Source organism: Sarcophilus harrisii, chromosome 2 (assembly GCF_902635505.1).
Source record: "Sarcophilus harrisii chromosome 2, mSarHar1.11, whole genome shotgun sequence".
Lineage (NCBI taxonomy): Eukaryota > Metazoa > Chordata > Mammalia > Dasyuromorphia > Dasyuridae > Sarcophilus > Sarcophilus harrisii.
This window is the reverse complement of record NC_045427.1, coordinates 157432593-157455346: the sequence shown is the minus strand read 5'-3', so window position 1 is coordinate 157455346 and position 22754 is coordinate 157432593. Positions and strand designations below refer to the sequence as shown.

Genomic DNA, 22754 nt, shown 5'->3' with positions numbered 1-22754 from the left:
ATAAAGGGAAAAGGTCAGTTTTTTTTTGTCTGTCCCATTGCTGACGAGGAGGATATAATGGAGAAAACCCACGAATTGGAGTCCAGTGACCCAAGTTTAAATTTTAAAAGTTACTCACTACATCTATGAAGTTAGGCAAATATTTTACCATCTCCAAAATTTATTTTTCTTATTCATAAAATGAAGTGCTGGCCTAAAGTATCTTTAGATTTCTTTCTAGCTTTCAATAGTACGATTGAAGGTGCACCTTGGACTTTTATCATTTACTTTTATTAGCAATAAGGCAAAAATTCTTTTTTTCACTCCTTAGTAATACTTCACTTTCACATGGCACTTTTAAGATTTATTGAGCATTTTCTTCTAAGCTTTAATATTCCTATGGTACTTGAAGGAGGAAGGAAAGGGAAAAGGAAATAAAAAGCATTTATTTAGTGCCTCCTATGTGCCAGGTACTGTGCTAAAAAGCATTTTACAAATGTTATCTCATTTGATCCTTACAACACCACCAGAAGGTACTATTATTATCTCCATTTTTCAGTAAAGAAACTAAAGTAGATATCAGTTTAGTAACTTGCTTAGGGTCACACAGTTAGCAAGGATCTGGGGCTGCTTTTGAGTTCAATTTTTTTGACTAAGCATAAAGCTCTACCCATTGTGCCACTGACTGGCCTCTATTCCAATCTCAGTTTTCCTCATTTAAAATGAGGATAAGTATATACTTACATATGTACCACTTATCTCTGGGGGATGTTCTTGTTGAGTCGTTTATGTCCTGTCTGACTCTTCCTGACCCAAGTTGGGGTTTTCTTGGCAAAGATACTGTTTGTTTCTCCAAGACAATTTATAGATAAGGAAACTGAGGCAAACAGGGTTAAGTGTTTTCCCTGGGGGTCACACAGCCAATAAGTGGCTGAGGCCATATCTGAACTCAGGATTTCCTGATTTCAGAACCAGAGCGCTATCCCAGGGATGTTGAGAGGAAAGCATTTTAAAGCCCTAAAACATTTTTAAAAATTGTTTTTGGTTTGGATTAGTGACTTCATCTGTGGATGAAACTCTTGGGAAGGAAACTTCCTCTACCAAAGTGTATCAGCAGCTGGTATGCAACACAGAGTGATGTCTTAAGAGAGTTAGAAGCTATAATTATTAGGAGGGCGAGAATAGTTTTCACCAACATTAATATTGTCAGTACTATCTCACTGCCCTAGATTACAAAACTCATCCATTATCAATAAAATGCTTGCGGTTTAAGCTCATCTCTACTATATTAGTTCATCATTTACAAAAATGAAACATTTTACATTTTCATGATGATACATTTTCATACCTTATTAGCAGCCATGGAAAAGTATTTAAAAGCAGTGACATTATTTTGTGGTACTGCAGGATTGCCTTCCAAGTACATCTAAGAAAAACAAAGAAGAGTAATTGTAAGGGAACCTATAGGGAATGTTTGGGAATGATCTTGCCTGATGGGAAAGCAATGGATTAGGTGCTTCCCTTTTTGATCCTGTCATTTGTACATTTCATACAGAATTATACAATTTTACATGTAGGAGGGATCTTAAGAAATTATCCAGTCTAATCTGTATGTAATAACAGTTATAATAATAACATAGCTAACATTTATATAATGCTTTAAGGTTTGTAAGGTGCTTTACAAATATTCTCTCATTTTATCATTACAATAATGTTTGGGATAGCTCCATGCAACGGCAAACCAGTTTCCAGATTTAGTTCCCCCTATCTTTCATAATTCATGGTCAGTGTTTGCTATGCAAAATTCACCTTCCCCTACACATACTCCCTAGAATCTCATCTTTACCTATTTTAGTTCTATACCCACATAGCCTCATATTCTTTTCTCCCTTCTCATTCCATGGTGCTCTCTCCTCCCTCTTGGTGAGAAATTCCCTTTTTTCATGGATCTTTTTACTTGACATTCTTTCCACCTTCTTTTGCACCAGAAACCCTGCTTTGGTGGATTTGGATCTTTTAGCTTCCAGTTCTTACTTTGTAAACATACTGTACACACTAGTGATCATCTTACAATGGTCAGCCAAGTCCAACCATGCTTCACTTAATTTTCTGGACAACCAGAGGACTTGCCTCCCAAGAGATCATGCCCTGAAGGACTTAATTAACTTTTTTCCAGCTCTAGAGCCTTCACACTAGAATTTCTGCTGTTCTGACTGGGATAATTCATCTGGCCTGTTCTAGTTCTTCTTCATTCTACTTCTTAGATATCATTTCACCAGCTGCCTTGTCACCTTGTGCATACCTTTTACTCTCCTACTTCAGTTCTGCAACCATAATTAAATCTATACAGCCACTGCTGTGGGAAAGAGTTCCTATGTCCACTTTGCTTTGCTTTTATTCTCTATCCTTGTAACTTTTCCAAATCAAAATATCCTTCTCTGACCACTACTCTCTTGTATGAGTGTATGTTGACTCTCCCTGTTTTATTATAAACTTTTCACTTTTATATTTGTATTTCCAGTGCCTAGCATTGTGCTTGGCACATAATCAGCACTTAATGATTTCTCATTCATTTTTTTCTCCCAAAGCTCCTGAGGCATTTCTTATCCTATCAAGATGACATATTGTTTGCTGCTCACTCTCTGTCCTCTTGCCACTGTTATTTCACAATTTTTCTTTTCTTTGAGGCTCGTTAAATCCATATCCTTGTTGTAGTCATCCATCTCTCTCCATACACCTCCCTTATTTCTCAAGATTTCTCTGAATCAGTCTTCCTCTCCTCATATGCTAAATTTCAATAAGTACATCAGTGTCCCTCAACCATACCATGGTCTCTGAGTTCATCAATCCTGAATATATAAGAAAAACAGGCTTGTTCTCATGATTACCAATGAAATTTAGTACACAAAATCTAAAAAGTTGGTCAACTATTGGTGGGAGAGATCGGCAGGCAAGAGTGAAATTTTAAGATTTTTGTAATGGAGAGAGGAAGAAAGGAGGAAGAAAGCCTCTTAATTCCAAAACATTAACAACTCTACTTTGGGAAAGTCAAATTAGGAGCTACTGACCCTATTGATTTCAGGAATCTGGATGCATGTTCTTATTCAAGAAAGTAAAAGGAGAGATATGGATTGAAAAGAGACATAAAGAGAAGGAGGACCCAGTGTTGGAGAGCAAGTCTATATTGCTTATGAAGACCCATAAGTGATAGATTCCTTTTATCATTGCGTGAGTAGAAGCCTACTTTACCAGGTGACCTGTTCAGTTCTTTACCCACCTATTCATGGGTAAATACGGCTTTCCATACCGATTTCCAAAGACCAGGCTTTTCCTGAATAAATGAAGTTATCTTCCATAATATGTAGTTAATTTTTCATTTTAGACCTTTATGTTTATTGGCGCCTATAAAATCCTGACTACACAATAGCTGGTCATTTGCTTTTATATATTATTATTTTCTCAGAGGGATTCTAGTTCATCACTGATGTGTCACAATAAAATTTAAAGTATTAATCAAAAGAAAATATGTACCTTTCCCAGAAATGCCATGGCATTTGTACTTCCTGCCTTGGCTGCCTTCAAGAAGTAGTATAATGCTTTCTAAAGAAGAAGGAAACAATATCACTGACATTCACGAATATGCTCAAGAAAATGACTAATTAAACTGTACTTTTGACTCTGAAAATGGCTATTGTGAAAGTACATATTTAACATTTAAATGCATAAATATTGCTATTTGTTAAAACTTAATAAAGTATATGCTTGACTACTTTTTATTAATTTAAGAAGGGTAAAAATTAAGTCCTACAAGAAGACTTACTTTGTTAATCTAGAATAGGTTAAAATTAGAACAGTTTACAGATCTAAAATCTATTAGTAAACTATATTCTATTAGCAGTAAAAATATTCTATATTAGTAAACTATATTCTAGCAGTAAAAATAAATTTTTGTATGTGTGTGTAAAACATTAATAAAAATAATGTATTTATGGGTTAGAGACCCTGAACTGTTAGGTTGACAATTATTTGGGACCTTAGAAGTCACATCTTCATATTATAGAGGAATAAAGTAGTCCATGGAGACAAAGTGACCAACCAAGGTCATATTTGTAGCAAGTAAGAGATCTGAGATTCAAAGCCATGTTCTTGAACTATATATTCACTTCTTTTTTTCATTACAATTCAAAGTACTAGTAATTGAAGTTAGGCTTCTAGCACACATGAACATGAGATGAATACCTTTTTAAATGAAATTGGGAGAGAGTCAGACATGAGACAAGACACTTGTTTCACACCCAGGATTGAACATAAAATGAATGGGACCTCAAAATGAACCAGGGCTGGATTGGATATACACTCCCATCATCTCTCAGAAAGGTCTTTATGTTGGTTTACTTGAAATAATCAAAGGGAGCACCTATAGTAATCAAAGGTGGATGGTTCCTTCAGACCTGTTTTGTGGGACAGTAATATTTTGTTGATCCTATTCAAGGGTGAGGTTGTTCTCCTCAAAGAAGCATATAGAGCTTTTTTTTTTTTAATTAAACAGGAGTTGCTCATAGGCATATTGACATCTTATTTCAGAATCATTTCCTAATTCCTATTTACTGAACTTTTAAAAAAGCACAAAGTTTCATGGAGATAAATGTCAATAATGATAATGATAAATGCTTTAAATACATTATCTCAAGGAACTTCTACAATTAAGTTCTTTATATATTACTAAAACCATTTTATTGATTGTGCAAATTGTTGGAGGAAGGGGGTTTCCACAGAATTATGAAGAGGAGGAGAGGGACGAAATTTAAATTAGAAAGTTGAGGTTGAAGCTTAGAAAATGGAGGCTGAAACAGGGAACAAGGAAACAAAACTAATAAAAGGAAAATGGAGGGAGAATGTAATATAATGTAACGTAATGTAATAGGGATTTAGAATTTGTTGTAAAATGTAATTAGAAGTGGAGAACCACTTACATGCTTGGGGGGAGGATGTAATGATGTAATTAGGGGAGGAGACTCATGTGGGAGAATTAGATTCTTTATAGTCTTTATAGTTCTCAGCCAATAAGGAATTAGGGGAAGGATTGGATTACGTCCAAGTAAGATGAATGCCAAGGGAAGATGCAATGATGTAACTGGGGTACAGATTTACACTCATGTGTGAGGATGGATTGTGACCTCTATTTTACTCATTTATTGGGGCAGCAGGGGAGTAATTTGCAAGCATAGGAAAGACATGTCTATTGATTACAAGTGTTCCTATTCTATAAGTTACACAGTTTTGCATTTGTGTAATGAAAGATTTTTAACTTCACTCTTCCAAAGGGCAATGTAGTTATTTCTCACACTGATGAGGAGTGGAGGCTCACAGGTCTTAGGTGATTTTCTATGTCCACAGAACAACAGATCAAGTTAATGGCAGACCTGATGCAGAATCTAGGTTTCCTGACTGTAAGGTCTTCTAGTTACTACATTACAAATACTCTGCAATACTATTTCTCTAAAGCAACTATTTAGAGGAAGAAAAAAATGCACCCAAGCCTTTATAAGAGAATAAACTGTTCCCTATGACACAAATTAAGCCTTTGGTGAATTGTTTTAAAAACGATGTGCCTCAGAGGCCCAAAGGAGTTGTTGAATCTTTCCAAAATATCTAATTTACCCCCAGAGAGTAGCTTATTCACTTGACAGTGACTGAAGCCCCCATAGTACTTTGGTTGTGTTTTCTTTATCGAAGTGGGGGAGGGAAGGAAACTGTCTTAGAAAATCTTGTACTACTTCTTCCCAGTATATACTCTAATTCTTCCTTTTTGATTTTACTAGTAGACATCCAAAATGTATCTGTCAAATCTAGTCATTTCTGAGCCTGTGTGCATATTTGTAAGTATAATCACATTAATATTCTGTGTAGAAAATTCAAGATAATGCAATCAAAATTTCACAGGCCTTTATTAAAAAATTATTTTATAGGAGAAGTAAAAAAAACTCCTTTGACTTTATCTCTCCCCCTACCCCCCGCCTTAATTCTTTGAGACAATGTCTAAAACAGTAAGTGAACTGGGTTAATCAATAAGACTACCCTAAATGGTAATTACATAAAGCAGCACATGTTACTTGGAATTCTGACAGACAGGCTCTAGCCAGTTCAAAGAATCTCCCACCTCTGAATAGGAAAGTATTTCTGAAACTGAAGAGGCTATTCTGTGGTGAGAGGCCCAGAGGTCTGTGCAAGGGATAGTTGCCCAGTGAATGACTGGAGTATTACTTTTGGAACAGCTACAATTCTGAGGCAAATTGACTGGCTCAGATTCACTTTGATGTTTCAATGAAATTTGTTAAGAAGCAATGTGGTACAGCAGAAAGAACAGTAAATCTGGGGGTCAGGGTTCCAGGATTTGAATCTTGACTTTTCCATATATAGCTTGTGTAAACTAGGAAAACTCAATTCCTGAACCCTGGATTTGCTCTTCTGTAAAATGAGGGGCTTAGATTAGATGAATTCTAAAGTTGCTTATAAATGTCAGTCTATGATATAATCTAAGTAGGTAAGCTATTTAATAAATGAACTTCTATTTGCTTCTACTTGCAATAAATGTACTGTTTTTAGTGATAGGCACAAAAGTAAAATAGCCTATTGCCCTCAAGGAGCAGAAAACACATGTATGACCTATGTAAACATTCTTTTTTGTGTCTACATAAATATGCACAAAATTAAAAAAAAAAATATATATATATATATATAAATCTATCTATCTATCTATACATGTATATACACACACACAATATTTTTGTGAGCAGTTAGGTGACTAAGTGGATAGAGTGCCAGGCCTGCAATTGGGAAGATTTTCTTGAGTTCAAATTTGGCTTCAGACACTTACTAGCTGTGTAACCCTAAGTAAATCATTTAACTTCATTTGCCTCTATTTCCTCATCTATAAAATGATCTATTGAAGGAAATGGGGAAGGAAACCATTCTAATTTTTTTTACCAAGAGAACCTTAAATAGTGTCAAGAAGAATCAAAAATGACAGAAAAATGATCTAATACAAAAAAGTCTGTAGACTGGGAAGATGGTGTTGCTTTCTAAAGTGATAAAAACAGGAGAAGAAAAAGTTTTAGGGGGGATAATAATGTTTTGCATTTGTTGAATTTAAGCTATCTACTGACCATCCATCTTGTGATGTCAGAAAGGCAATTGGATGTGGAAAGACACAGATAGACATACACACAGACTGAGAGGAAGAGACAGAGAGACAGAGAAAATATATATTGGTATCTCCTAGTATGAGGACAGGAGTAGGGGAATAGAGAAAAACTGCGAGCCATGTACTGAACTCATTGAGCAATAAAGAATAACCTAGAGGTCCATAAGCTATAGTTACCAGGATTTTGATGGGGTAGTATAAATTAATATCATGTAGGGGGAGAACCTGGAAGTGGCAGTGGGAAGAAGGTATGTTCCAACTCTCTTGTCCTAATCAATCAATCGAGGAAAATGAATAAAGGTTCAGCTAGTCCTGAGGAGGATGGCAAGGAGGGCTGTGTTATCTGGGAAAGTCAGTTTTAGTAATAGCTAGTAGATGGAAGGACTGGGAGAGAAAAAGATTAAGTGACAGTGACTCACATTTATGTTTGACATGTTCCTAAAACATTTTTTCTTTATGATACTTCTATAGTATAGAAGTGTAAGTAGTTTTAACCTTCATTTTGCAAGGGCCCAAGATAACATAGCTTAGTAAGGGTTAGAGCTGAGCCTTGAGCTCAAGAGTTCTGACTTCAAGATCAATTCTCTTTCCATTTCATCACAATGCCATATTTGTCCTGTATTATTTAGGTGACATATTTTTGCATCTAAGAAATTTGAAAGCCCCCCCCCCCCCAATTTATAGATTAGGCATGGGTGATCCTAAATAGTAGAAAAAAAGTACTGAATCAGGATTCACTATTAATAGAATATGTGAAACTCTCACTGTTTATTGATTAAAGATTTTGTTTTTCTCCAGAGAGTAATGTAAAGAAAGTCATTCTAGCCTTGGACTTTTGACTTACTGCAAGCAGCCCACTGCAGTGACAACAAGGTTCTAGAATTCCTTATATAACAAGTTAAGATTATGAGATGTGTAAAAATCCAAAGATTTATAATACATTCATTTCAGATTGCACAGGTTAGCAATTTCATTACATTTTATGAAATAACCTTTATTTGTATGAGGCTTACTCAGTCTTCACTGTATCTTCCATAAAACCTAAAACTCAGTATTAAAATAAAAATAACTCATAAAAAATAAAGCAAGATCTGCAAAAAGGGCTAGCTGATTTTTCTTTTAAATAGATTTTATTATTGAATAGCTATTTTTATTACTTAATAATAGGAAATTTAGAATACAAAAAAATAGTCTATGTGATTCTTTGAGAGAAAGACTGTGGCATGAATCTAAATGGTAAGTGTTATAAAAGTATCATTTAAGAAATTCCTGTTGAGTATTCAATTCTGGGTTGAAGGGAATGGTATACCCAAAAATGATGAATATAAAAACAAAAGCCATCAATAAAACTTATTTAAATTAAAAAATACCTCATTCCATTCTCTCAGAATAAGATTTTGATTCTCATAACAATTATTAGGCTTCTCATAACAATTATTAGGCTTTAGAAATTATCTCTTTTTAATGTTTTCTGTCTTCTGTAGAAGACCTTTCCATGAACAATGTATTTTTCTTACCATAAATGTAAAGTGTTAATTACTTCCCCATCTCATAGGAATAAGGTGAAGACTAGTTAATAAAAAATGACTGAAAGGTGCTTTGCAAATATATAAAAAATTTTAATAATATTTTTAATTATGCTCTAAGTTAATTGCTTTAGTGCTAAATATAGGCCTGTGTCTAATGAATCTATGACCAGGCCAAATCCCCAGCAGAACAAGTCGGAGGATGCATGGATCATATTACCTGGCATAGGTGGTTAAGGTCATCATGTATATGTGGGTTAGAATAATGGTTGCAAACTTTCTAACCATCTTTTTGTGCATAAGGGCCTGCCTGTCTAATTCTATTACCAATCAATAATGTAAATAATGGTTAACAGTCTAAGATAGGAAGGGAAGCTTGATCTTTTTAAAACAAAGGTATCACGACTTATGTATTAGCTTTTCCTTCAGGGGTGATAAAAAAGACCAATTCTTCCTTCCCACCAAATCAGCCTGAATTCTCCTCTTCCCAGCCCTGACATTATTCCCCTGTTCATGTCTCATGTTATCTTTGAGAAGGACAACAGGAAGAGGTAAGTATGTTATTCCTGGGTTATTTGTATCCTTTAAGAAATAGTGAAGCTAAGGTGCCTCCTAGAAAATAAATGAAAGGCTTCTAGGAAGTGCTCTCCATTCTTCCCCTTCCCTCTAATTTCATCCTTAATCCCAATCAATGTTTCTTCCCCTAAAGCCAAAATCATCTACAACTCTACCAAGATTAATGATACATCCCGTCCAATTTTTAAGGCTGAATTACATGTATACCTACATAGAAATCCTGTTCTAGTCCTTTCCGTCCTATTAGATGTAATTGTCCGAGAGATACCTAAGAATAATGATTAAAAATGTTTACTTTAGTAACATTCAGTCTCATGAACACAGAAAGAACAACCAATTATGCATAATGTTGCTATGGTATTTGGATTCTTCAGGGATTCATCATCTTTCTTGCATTTTGTTTATCTTAGAAGACAGCATAAAGCTACTAGCTTAGGCATCTTTTTCTGAACAGAGGAGCTGTGCTCTTCTAAATACATCAGGAATTGTTTATTGCTAGCCATAGTTTTTCAGTCCCAACAGTATGTTGATTTGCTAGGATATGGCAACTAGGTTCTTATACAAGAGGGGTTAAATAGTTGCCCTCATGAATTCCACTGAAATGGTTTTAAAATATCATTCTCTAAAATATATTGATCATGAGTCCTTCTTAAATCCATTTAAATGAAGAATACTTTTTGATGCCTTTTCCTTTTCTCTCTAAAAATAAGCATTTTTTTCCCCCAAAGAAATGTTCACTTGGAATAATAGAATGCAAATAACTCTGCAATTTTTATTACAGTCATGCTTGTAGCCTCAGGGAGACTCTTTGTTTTGTAGGAGACACAAGCTAAGGAAAACTATTGGATAAAACAGAAGTCGGATAGAAAAGAATATACTTTTCCCTTCTGCACTCTGATAGGTTCATGGTTAATTAAGCCCCTTGTTATTTTGCTTGTCATAAAAGTGGAAACTCATTTGTATGCATTACCTGTATTTGAATATCTCCTCTTTCTGCCAAAAATTTATAGTATTGGTATACATCCCAATCCAAAATCTCACTGTTGGAACTCAGATTTTCAGGTCTCTCAGCTAGTCTCACTTTTTCCACAGGGACACCTTCATTTTTTTCCAATTTACCAGCAACTGTGAATAGAAACATACCAGAAATAATCAAGGATACATATGATAGCCAATGAATGAAGATCAATTGACTAAAGCAGAGAGGCTGCTGACTATTCAAGTGTCAAATTATTACTTTTAGTGATTAATGATTCCTGCACATTTTTAATAGACATACAAGAAGCCTAGTTATTTATTTTCAACTTTTTAGATTATCACGTGTGGACCTTAATGGGTGCTTAATTTTTATTGAGATGAACTGAATTTTCATCTTAAAACAATAATCATATCACTAAATACTTCTGAGTAAGAAAAAAAATAGAACAAAAATAATAGGGAGGAGGAGTTAAACCCAAAGGGAATCAAGGAAATAGTAACATAGCACTTAGATGCTCTTGATGAGTTCAGTTCAGTACTTTTAGATGAATAACTTCCAAGGGGACTGAAAGGACTGACATTTGTGATTGTTGAGCCCCTGTCAATGGTTTTTAAAAAGGTCATAGAAAAGGAGAAATGTAGTCTAGAGTTGGAGTAGGATAAATGATGTCCTAATTTTAAAAAAGCAAAGAATGGAAACCATACAAATATTCTCTAAGTCATAGAATGATTAGTAAACATCTAGAAATGAAACCAGTGATAAAGAGAATCAAGAGTAGGTCATGCAAGATTAACATTTCTTTCTTTCTTTCTTTTTTTTTTTTTATTGGTTTACTAGACTGATAGATCAGGGGAACGCTGTAAGTAGTATTTACCTATATTTTAGCAAAACATTTTTAAAAGTATCTCACAATATCTCTTTGAGTATTGGAAAAATGTTAGCTAGGCAATGGTACATTTAGGGAAATTTGGAACTGATTAAATGGTTGGTCCTTAAGAATAGTCATTAATGTCTAGTCAGAGGTAGTTAGGGAGACCTCTTGGGTTGTCCCAGGGAAATGTGCTTATTCCTATGCTGTTTAACATTTTTGTCAATAATTTGTACAGAGGTATAAATGAAATGTTTATAAAATTTGAAGATGACTCACATCGGATAACAAAGGCATGAATTCTCCCCCAAACCTAGAACTTTGGGTTGAATCTATTAAGACAAAACTTAATAGGGATAAATGCAAAGTATCATATTTTGGTTCCCAAACCAATTCCATACATGCAAAATGGATTTGGGAGAAGAATTAAGACTAGATAGTAGCTCTTCTGAAAAAGAGCATTGGACAATACTTTCAATAAAAGTCAGAGGTGTACTGCTATGGTCAATAAAACTAATGTAATCAGGGAAGCTAGATAGCACAGCAAATAGAGCACCAGCCCTGAAGTCAGGAGAATCTGAGTTCAAATCTGATCTCAAACACTTAACACTTCCTAGCTGTGTGACCCTGGGCAAGTCACTTAACCCCAATTGCCTCAGCAAAAGCAAAACAAAATTAATGTAATCTTAGCCTTTTCATGAGAATTTCTAATGAGAAGCAACCTGCTACACTTCCCAAAACAAAGCACTACCCTTTTGAATCATTCTAATTGTTAGGAAGTTTTGGCCCACATTAAATGTAAAAATGCCTGTGTAATGGTTACACAGCCATTAATTGCTCCTACTTCTGCCCTATGGAGTCAAGCAGATTAAGTTTACCCCCCCCCCATTTTCTCCCCCCACACAAGGCATTGCTCAAATAAATACTCAAGACAACTACTGTGTAATCCCTAACTTCATTTTAGTTTTAGCATCTTCAACTGATCTCCAGCTGACATGATTTTAAAATTGGATAACCCTGTTGTACTCCTATGAATATTTTTCAACATATCAATATACTTCCTAAAAGGAAATACGGAACTGAACACAATATTTGTAGGTGAGTATGGAGTATGGGTTAGGTGTATTGGAAAATTCTAAGGAAACTTCTCATTGATGTTTCTCCTGAGTTCAGGCCACCTGATCCAGTTGATTTATCCTCAAGTACTCAATAAAACTACTTCTAGGTATTCTGTGTATCTATATTCACTCAAAACCATAGTTTACAAGCCCTGAAACAGAAGGGGAAGAGCCACTGGTTTTTGGTAGGTTCTTCTGGCCCTCTGCTAGGATATAACAACAGACCTTGCTCAAGCTTTATGTATGTCTGTGACAATATGACAGCACAATTGCCTGCCATGAAATAGGTATTTAAATACTTGTAGACCACTTTAAGCACTTAATAAATACTTGTTAACTGGTTTGGGCAGGAGAGAATACAGGAGAACCATCACTTTCTTGGTCCTGGATACTATGTCTTTTAAAAAAAAACTTAAAAAATATCATGCTATTCTATATTTAACAAACACTCAGGAACTATAAACATTATTGCATACAAAGAACATACATGTGAAACTATGAATTTTTACTATGAACAGCTTGACTCTTTAAAAAAAGTATATGATAAATTTAACTTGTCATTTTCTAAGTTGTCCTGCTTCTTTGTAGTTTCCACAGAACTTCCTTCTGTTCCTTCCTGCTTTTAAATGCTTTGTCACCATTTATTTCCTCCTCCCTCCAATTTTAAAGCCCCCAAACAAAACAAAACTAAAACAAAACCTCTCTTGTTTCGAATAATGTTGTACTTTTTTTTAAGAGAGCCTAAGATCACCATAGCTTTTTAGGCTGCCATATCACAAAGCTGACTCACAGGGAGCCTGCAGTTCTTTAAAAGCCTCAAATGTTTTGACAGCTATCTGTATTATATGATTCCCTGGTCCAAATGTAAAGCTTCACATATATCCCTTTTTTATTTCATCTTGTTAGATTTGGTCCCATGTTTTAGCTAGTCAAGATCATTTTGCATCCTAGTTCTATCACTGAATGTTACTTATCCCTGCTATAGTTTCTCTGGGACTCCACTTCTACAACACCTATTGCAGTGATGAAAGGACCTTGGAGAGCTCTCTGAGGTGGCTGTCTGGGCCGGACCAGCTCATCTCTCCAACTGCAGAGAGGACACATCTGTGGCTATCATTGGAGGACCACAACCGCTTTCTCTGTCCTGATGGGGACCCTGCTTGACTTCCCTGAAGCTTTTCCTAATCCTTTGCCTGTATCTTTCCTCTACTGATTATTTCCAATTTATCTTCTCTGTTTGCATGGTGCTTCCTTCTTTATGTACTTGAAAGCAGACTTTTTTTTTTTTTTTTCATTTGTTGGTTGTGGTGATGGGATAGGGCTTTCTTTGTATCATTAGTGCTTGGCATTAGAAACAGGCTGTTAATAAATGCTTTTTTGACTTGACTGGCTTGACTTTGTGTTATTTATCAATTCAATAAACATATTCCCCATGACTTTCTTTTTTGCCTGTGAATTTATTGGCATAGTGAATTTCCCTGTGAGGAAATTTTCTCTCCCAATGTAGATCAGCAGCTTCTCTGCAATTTACAGCTTTAGAGAGTTGCCTATGATTATACTCTGTCAGAAAACATAGAAACGAAAATTTAGTTCTTCCCTCTCTTGGACTATGCCAAGCCAATTGTATAACTTCATAAGCTTTGAATCTCATCATCATTATATTCTTAACAAAATACCAAATACTCAAAACTGTTAAGCTCATGTCTTGTCAAAAAATTAACTTTATCCAATGACATTTCTCATAAAGTGAGAAGTTTTAGGGGAATATCTGGGAATACTTGCTATATTTATCTTTCATATCTTTTTAAAACAATAATAGCTTTTTAATTTTCAAAATACATGCAAAGATTATTTTCAACTTCATACCCTTGCAAAAATGTCTTTCATATATATCTCCATTTTTAAGGACATTTTATGCTCACAGATAATCTACCAAATGAGAAGCTTTCTTTAGGTCCTTTTTTCTAGGAGGGAGACAGACAGGACTTTGGTAGGTCAGATTTATTTGAACTTAATAGAAAGGCTAACATCACGTTCTTGTTCTGATCACTGCTTTCTAAACTTACTAGGAGCACGATTTTAGGTCCTTTGCTTACTTGCTCATAACTCTCATGACCGCATATGCTGAAAAGCTATTCTGGCAAATACTATATGTATTTGGGTCATTCTTCTCACTTTATTAGTACATTGATGAGCATACTGCTTTTGCCTTGCCAATTCTTTTGTGTCCCTTTTTTTGTCCTTCTCCTTTTTGAATCCCTCTTTCTCCTTTATCCTCTTCTTTTCCTTTCCTTTTTCCTTTCTTCTCTATTCACTTTTTCCCCTCCTTACTCCCTTCTTTCATTCTACTCTTTCCTAATAAAATCTGAAATGGAATGTGTTTCCTCAAGGCCTTGACTCCTACTTCATCTATAATCCTTCTGTTTTTCCTTAGAGAATTCTTCGAAATATTTATTCTTTTTCAACTAAAGTTCCCTTACCCCAAGAATATAATTACTGAAAAAAGAATAAAAACTTGGTTACCTGGAAACCAACTTTTGGCACCTCCATGAACCTGGAAATATGTACATGCTTGTATATACATAATAAAAATGTATGTTTTGAATTTTTCATAAGGTACTATGTAAATAGGTGGTATTTATAATAGCGTTAGGCCAATTTGCATATGAGATTATTTTTTTATATGTGACATCTCAGAATCAAAAATAATCTTATTTTTTTTTCCCTTTTGGATTTTCCTTATATTCTGACAGTCACAAAGATGAATTATTCACTGCTTTGATAGCAGAAATGTAAACATGTCACATATTCCAGAATAATTATTCCCACCCTTAGGGAATCCTTAGGAGGATTCTACAGAACTATTTAAATTGTTTTGCTCTTGAGTCTTCCTCTGATGTTTCACCTAGGCTTGGAGGTGACCCTGAGCTTTCAAAGTCTATGCCAATGGATCACAACCTTTGGCAGCCTCTACCAAGCTGGAAAGGCTTCAAATAGAAGCCTGGAGACAGACTGTCTGTCCTCCTATCTAAATGTGGAGAGTCTCATTACTGGCAATTTGGCCATCAGGTGATAAAATGATTTTTACCCACAGAAGTTCATGAAACAATCTATTAAGCAGTAAGAAGGTTGTGAACTATGTTCATAGTGGAAGTGCCCATACCAAAGAAATCATGGATCTTTTTCAGTATTAAAACAATCAGTATAATTTATTTACTTATTCCAGTAAAATTTTAAAGATTATAGTATGACATATAGTAACTCTATAATTTGTAAAATTATTTAAAGAACAAGTAGTAGCCCAGGCTTTATTCTTGGCAGATCAGCAAGAGCATGATAGGAATATTTTCCTCTATTGTAGTAATAAAGTATACAAATGTTTTCTTTGTAATTTTTACTTCCCTTGAATGTAAATGAAAAGGGCATTTATTCAACACTAATTTTCTATCAGGAACTGTGCTATGCAATGGGGATACAAATACAAAAAGCAAGACAGATTTTGCTTGTAAAGAGCTTACATTCCAATATGGCTAGATCTTGATTTATGTCCAATTAATGCAAAAAATAGATTTTCTGAAGTCATTTCATTATTTGAATTGTGCTGCACATTTATAGTAGGCTGAAATCAATAATCACATTTTATATAATTATAACTTTGGATAGTGTTATTATCAGTCTATTTTAACATTTTTCTCATATCTTCTTATAATAGCGACTTAATGTTGCACTCATCATTTTGATTTTAGAAAAGAATACAATATGAATTAGTAAAATAAATTTGTCTGGGTATATATGTTAAGGAAAATGGAAAGTGGTTTTGGGGTTAGTCATTTCCAACTTTGCAAAAATAATTTTAAAAGAATTACAAAATTTTAGTTGTTGTAATGATGTTGGAAAGCACAGAAATGTAATGCATGTTAAAATTATGACCACTTATTTTAATATATTACATGGTACAATTAAAAGATTATACAATCTTAAGATGATTTCTTATTTAAAGATGCTGTATCACCATTTTGCTGAGATTGGAAGTTCAAGGTCTAGTCATGGGCTTAGTACTACCACTAATCAATACGTGTACTTGAACCTATTGTGTGTGTGTTTCTCTTCTGGGTTGGTTTGCCCCTCATTAGGGAATCTGGAGGTCCTTGGTTACAGTGGCTCATTCTGTTGATGCTTAACTAGTCAGCACAGCCCCTCCACAGCACAACTCTAGAGCCTGATCTATTTCAGCCCCAACCTCCTCAGTAGCTGGAATTACAGGCTAGTGTTACAGTGCTCAGCAGGATGATTTTTCAAAATAATTTTTTTCATGTTTTTTTTATCAATCATAAAACAAACTGTAAAATACTCACTATAATTTGCTACATTCTTGTAATGGAAAAGTGCAGCTTCACAATTCTGTAAAACATTGATTCCTGACAAATATCGGTACCCCTGAAAACATAATACAGAAATACATATTATTCCTTAAATAACATTTGATATAACGTAACTGTTCTATTTATAGGATAAGTAATGGGGTATAGGAATGTGTCAATTACAAACCAAAATCATTTGAGACATCAAACTTCCTCCAGCACTTCCAAAAGTATAATATACCAGCGCCTAGGATCAAGAATCAAGATTTTTGAAGAATTAAAAAATGGAGGTGGGAGGAAAACCTAGTCCCTTGATGTTTATTATTAGTGTTGTATTATAATGTAGCTCATTATCAAAGTAACTGATATATTTACTTCCCTGATTTACTTTTGGACCTTTTAACAGGCTTTTTATCTAATATCTTTTCCTGAAATCAAATTTATTCTAGAAAAGATAAAAGGATCATACCTTAGCCTGGTTATGTTCCATTCCAATTCCATATGAAGATAGAAATCCTAATGCCTAAAAGTCTCAAAATAAGAGGAAAATGTAATGAATTAATATACTTCTAAAATATTCTTTTTTTTAAAAAATTATTTCCAAAATAAGTAATTAAAAACTTAAATTTCACCTATTGATTTACTATCATGTATTCATTATATTAGAAATTATTATTAGTAATAATAAGTTAACATTCCCATAAATAATAGCTTACCAGTTGCATAGCAAATTAATATATTAACATATGTAATAACCATAATAATAAAAGACAACAACACTAATAGGCATCAAAATGCAGATGAACATAAGGACCATTCTTCATTTCAGAAGATTAATGATGAACCCCTTCCCTCAATACAAAGGCAGTGAACTATAGGTATAAACTGCTGTCTATGGTATTAGGATTAATGGGTCAGTTTGCTTTGATGAACTATTTCTTCTTTGGTATAAGAGAAGAGGTATGAGGTGAAAAGTTAATGGGAAGTAGTAGTGATATAAAAAAACAGAAAATATCAGTAAGTTAATTAGCTAGTCAATATTTATTAAATATTTATTGTACACCAGATATCATGCTACATATTGGGGATACAGAAAAGACAAGAATACTTCCTGTCCTCAAGAAATTCCCATTCTAATGGTGGTGGTGATGATAGGGGAGACATTAAAAACAATTTATAGACACAAATCCCTTTTCTAGCTAAGGGAACCAGTAAAGGCTTCACTGAGGATACAAATTAGGCTATAAAGGAAAGTGAAGATCATCAGATGGAGATGGAAATACCATTTGTTCCACATCCTGAGACATGGCATAAATAAAGGCAATATTGTGGAAAGAGCAAGGATGTGACCAAAGTTAGTAAGGAGGAGAGTTAACTAGAATGTGGTATGTGTAAAATTATTGTTGTTATATTGTCAGGAATGTGGATTTTGGTTTAGAGGGTAATTAAGACTAGTTTGGAGATGATTATAAAAATAAAGATGATGAAATCCTTAATCAGTATAGTGACAGTGGGAGTGCAAAAAAGGAGACAGATATGAGATTGTGGAGATATAATTAATAGAATTTGGCAACTGAAATAGAAATAATAAAATCTGGCAACTGATTGGACAATGGAGAATAATGCAGATAGGATGAGTCAAAGAGGAATAGTTTAAAGATGACTCATAATTTTCAAGCATGGGTGATTGGGGAGATAATAATGATACCTTCAACAGAAAAAAAAAAAGTTAGGAGGATAGTCAGGTCTTTAGAGAAAGATGATTCAATAATTGAATTTAATTATTAAATTGAGTCCCATCTAATCAGCCACCAGGAAATCAGGACCAGATCTCCAGAGATAACTTCCCATCTTCCTTGTAGAGCTAATCCACTCTATTAGGATATTCTGCCTTAGGGCTCAATTGTTTTGACTAGAAAAGGCACATTCACCTAACCCATTATATCTAGCTAGTTTCAACCCATTTTTAAGATCCCGTCTAGCTTACCTAAAACTCTTGCTATTTGTCCTGCCTCAAATTCTATCTCCTTATTTTCCACATCTTGGTGAGAATACTAATAATAAGCTACCATTGCTATTAAAAAAGATGTTATAACTAACTGCTCTATCACTCCACTCATAACTTCTTGACTCTCCAGATCAAAACTCCTTTCCATGGCTGACAGTCCCCTACATTTGTTGTTATTTCTCATTAAAATGTAAGATTCTGAGGGACAAGAACTGTCTCAATTTTGCATTTGTGTCCTATCATTTAGTGCAATGTATCCTATATAGTATAGCCTTAAAAATAATATTTCATTAAGCCAATAAATATTTATTAAGCATTCTTTATTTGCATAGCTCTAAGTCCTGGTGAATTCAACTTGGGACACACTGAGTTTGAAGTGTTTGCAGGATGTCCAGGTACAAGGCTAGTAAGAAGTTGTAAATGTAGGTCTGGAGCTTAGGGCAAAGGCTGAGACTGGAGGTATATTGGAAGTCATCTATACAGAGATGGTCACTGAAGCCCCAGGAGTGGATTAGACTGCCAAGGGAAAGGAATAGTGAGGAAAGAGAAGAGGACTAAGGAGCGAGTCTTAGAGAATTCTCACATTTGGTGGGGAGGGGTAAAAAAGGAACAAGCATTTATTAAACATGTACTATGTTCCAGGCACTGTGCTAAATAAATGCTTTACAAATATCTCTTTGGGAAGGAGAAGGAAAAAGTGAAAAAGATAGAAAAAAGCAATCACAGAGAATTTTTATAGAAGCTAAGGGAAATTAGAGTATTGCTTATTTTATAAGCAACAACATGATAATTTTTAAGCCTATAAATTGTGAACAAATTAGTCCTTATCAATTTTCCAGTGCTGGGCAATAACAATTCCTTCTCAAGGAAAAGTTAGGAATCTTTGTCTTTATCTCAATCCAGGAAGAACCTCAAAAATGTTATGTTCTCATTAAAATTTTATGTGAGTACTATTTTCTATGGAATTATTCTAATAGTAAGGCTGCCATTATAAGAAGGCAGAGGAGATGTCTTCCTGAGTGGCATGTATTCAGGGGTTCTGAGAAGTTTGTACCCAGAATAATTCCCATTTTGCTGGTTAATGCCTAAAATTATATTAATAGAATGGCTCAACCTAAACACCCCTTAGCATCTTATATAGGAGACTTCACTAGCTCTTTGGACCTATTTTTGAAATAAATGGCATATTTTCCAAGAGTTTATGAGAAATTATTGAAATTGATGAAACTTGGCATATTTGCAACATAAAAATGACAGATTAAAAAAAATCTTAGATTGTAAGGAAAGCTAAATTCTTGTTATTGTATAAAAGAGTTTTAAAGCTATTCAGACTCATGAGATAGTGTCACGACCCACTTATTACAAGCCAAAAAATGGAGGTGGAAGCCAGTCAACATTATTGCAAAGTCACATAGAAGTTAGTAGGAGATCAAGATATCCATATTCCTATTTTCCTTTCTATCGAATTAAATTAAATTAAATGAATATGTATTGAATATCTACAGGTGTAGAAAACTGTGTCAGAGACTGCATTTGAAATAGGAAGTAAAGTTTAAAAATGTTATTTTTTTTTCCTTTGGGAAGATTTGGTTTGCATTTTAAAAAAAGTATTCATTTAAAAGAATTGATTAGTAATGTGTGCATATAAAATATCCATGCATAAAAACATAAACACATATATGCATAGATAGATATTTATGTTTATTTATGTGTCTGGAGATATGTAACAAGGTTTGTTGCTGGAAAAAGCATCGTTGGTGATGGTTGGACATTATAGTTGTGCAGGCACATCCTCCTGTGTAAACACACTAAAGGGATGCTTCTGAGGGGATATAATAGCCTTCTTGCTTCATCATGGGAAAGGAATTAAATTTAATGTATTTGCTCAAGGCTCTACAGAAAGCACTGAGAATGTCTTCTGCATACAGTCAATGTATGGAATAATAAATCTTAATAAGTACTGTCAATGTTAGGGCTTCCTTTCCTGAAATCGCCACATGCCATCTGTTTTCCATTCAGTCACAGTGAACTAGCATTTTCAAATTGCTTCATAGAACCTGCTCAATTTACTTCTAGTAAGTTTCTGGCATGTACCCTAATTAAAAGAAGGATCATTTGAACATTTAGACTCATGGATTTTCTTTCTTTGGAAAAACACACACAGCTTCTAAAGCTGCATGATAGACATTGTAAAATTAAGCTAACTATCAGTGGGAAAATAAAATGTTTCATGATCAACAGCAAGCTAAACTTGGGATTTTAAGATGATGTTAAACTTTTTTTTACTTTTCAAAACTGGGAGTTAGGTTTCTGTGTATCAGTAGACCTCCCATAGTAAGGGAATATTAAAACTGTTACGCACTTATACTTTGTTAATGAGTGGACACATGCAATTAAAATTCAAGAGACTGATTTGTTCAGGCAGGTAGGTGATACAGTGGATAGAGTGTAGGGTCTGGAGTCAGGAAGATCTGAATTCAAACTCAGTTTTAGTAGCTAAATCTATGAGTAAATCACTTAACTTCTGTTTGCTTTAGTTTCTTCAAAACTCATATGCAATTGAGAGGAAAGAATATGTACTCTAAAGTTACTACTGGTGATGCTTTTGGGGGGATTTTTTTGGTAGAGAAATTATAGTGATATATTCTGATTTATTTATATTTTCCTCTTCTAATCCTATATTGCATCTTTTTTTTTTGTTTTGTTCTAAATTTTTTGTTTTTTGTCTCTAGCTATGTCTATTAGGCAGATATCAATATATTTATATAGCCCACTAAGAAAAAGAATGGTACTTCAGATAAGACCTGACAAGGGCAAAATATAGTGTGGTTATCATTTCCTTTTTCCTGGAAGCTATACTTTTCTTACTGCTGCCCAAGATTATATTAGAAGTATAGGGAATGGAATGTAGTATGTGAGGATCCATAATACACTATTTGGCTGTACTGTACAGTGCTTGAAGGAGAATGCTGTTTAATAAGTTTGCAAACTCTGGCTAGAGAAACATCATAAAGGGAATTAAAATAAATTAGAAAAAAGAGAATTACTGAGCTCCCAAACTGAAAACTGCATCAGAGAAGACAAAGATTCCTCAGGACCAAGGTCAGAAGAGAATCAACATTTTAGAGAATTTTAAAGAAGCATCAGTCATATTTTCAGAATGTTATATGCTACTTGAAAATAGCTTTTATTTAAGTATGCATTGATAAGTTAAGATTGTATGCATTTGCATCATTTTAGGAATTTATATAGAACATTTTGGAATGAATATATATCAAGTGTCAGTTTTCCCACAGGGATTCCATTTCTTTCGGGAATTTCTCTTTGGTTGACTTTGCTGGAAAGATGTGGTAAATGAATTTTTTTAAAAAAGTCCAAGCTTGGATTTTTATGACAGATACAAGGATATTTTGCTTTCTATATAAGCTGCAACTACAGTATAGCAGAGTAGATTGAGTATTGAACCTAAAGTTGAGAGACCTAGCTTTAAAGCTCATTTTTGATACTGTGTGACCATGGGCACATAGTCGTGATCAAATTAGTTACCTAACTACTTTAACTCATCATCTTTAACTCATCTGTCAAATGGGAATAATAATGACATTTTCCTCTTCTGTCAAATAGATTTAATAATACCTGCTACATCTAATTCATTGGATTGTTTTATGACTCAGGTTAGATAATGTGAGTAAAGTGTTCTATAAACCTTAATATGCTGTGTAATTGTCAGTTATTATTTCTGGTAAGTATTATTTAGGAAACTACCTTTACTGTTCACTTTGGCTTCTGATATAGGCTATTTGCAAATTTCTGTTTTCTAATTAATGAAACTTTGGAAAGATAAGATTTTTAAAAAGTCATTTGTTCATTTTAATAAGGAGGTATTTATTCATCCTTAGCAAGTCAACTATAAAAGAATATTCCAATTAGCTTGTCATCAGACTCTTTGATTTGAGGTCATTGTTGTCATCCACCACAGGGTCAGAATGAGCAATATCTGATATATAGTTATAATTTTTCCAAGTGAGGCCTTAAGTGCCCAGTGATATGATATGTTCTAGTATATATAGCAGGCATGCATCTCACATACTGGCCCCTATGAACTCAGTACCTCCATTGCCATCATCTAAATCCT

At 34.1% G+C, this 22754-nt stretch overlaps 1 protein-coding gene across 1 annotated transcript in view; it reads right to left on the bottom strand.

The window, feature by feature from the left end:
* SEL1L2 (SEL1L2 adaptor subunit of ERAD E3 ligase) overlaps positions 1 to 22754 on the bottom strand; it is a 160507-nt gene that overhangs the window by 45083 nt on the left and 92670 nt on the right. The window contains exons 6-12 of the mRNA XM_023494876.2: positions 17081 to 17134; positions 16799 to 16858; positions 16606 to 16687; positions 10256 to 10410; positions 9497 to 9553; positions 3511 to 3579; positions 1328 to 1405 (exon numbers count right to left, since the gene is read on the bottom strand). Of these exons, the coding sequence (XP_023350644.1) occupies positions 1328 to 1405; positions 3511 to 3579; positions 9497 to 9553; positions 10256 to 10410; positions 16606 to 16687; positions 16799 to 16858; positions 17081 to 17134 (555 nt within the window). The remainder of the gene's footprint in view (positions 1 to 1327; positions 1406 to 3510; positions 3580 to 9496; positions 9554 to 10255; positions 10411 to 16605; positions 16688 to 16798; positions 16859 to 17080; positions 17135 to 22754) is intronic.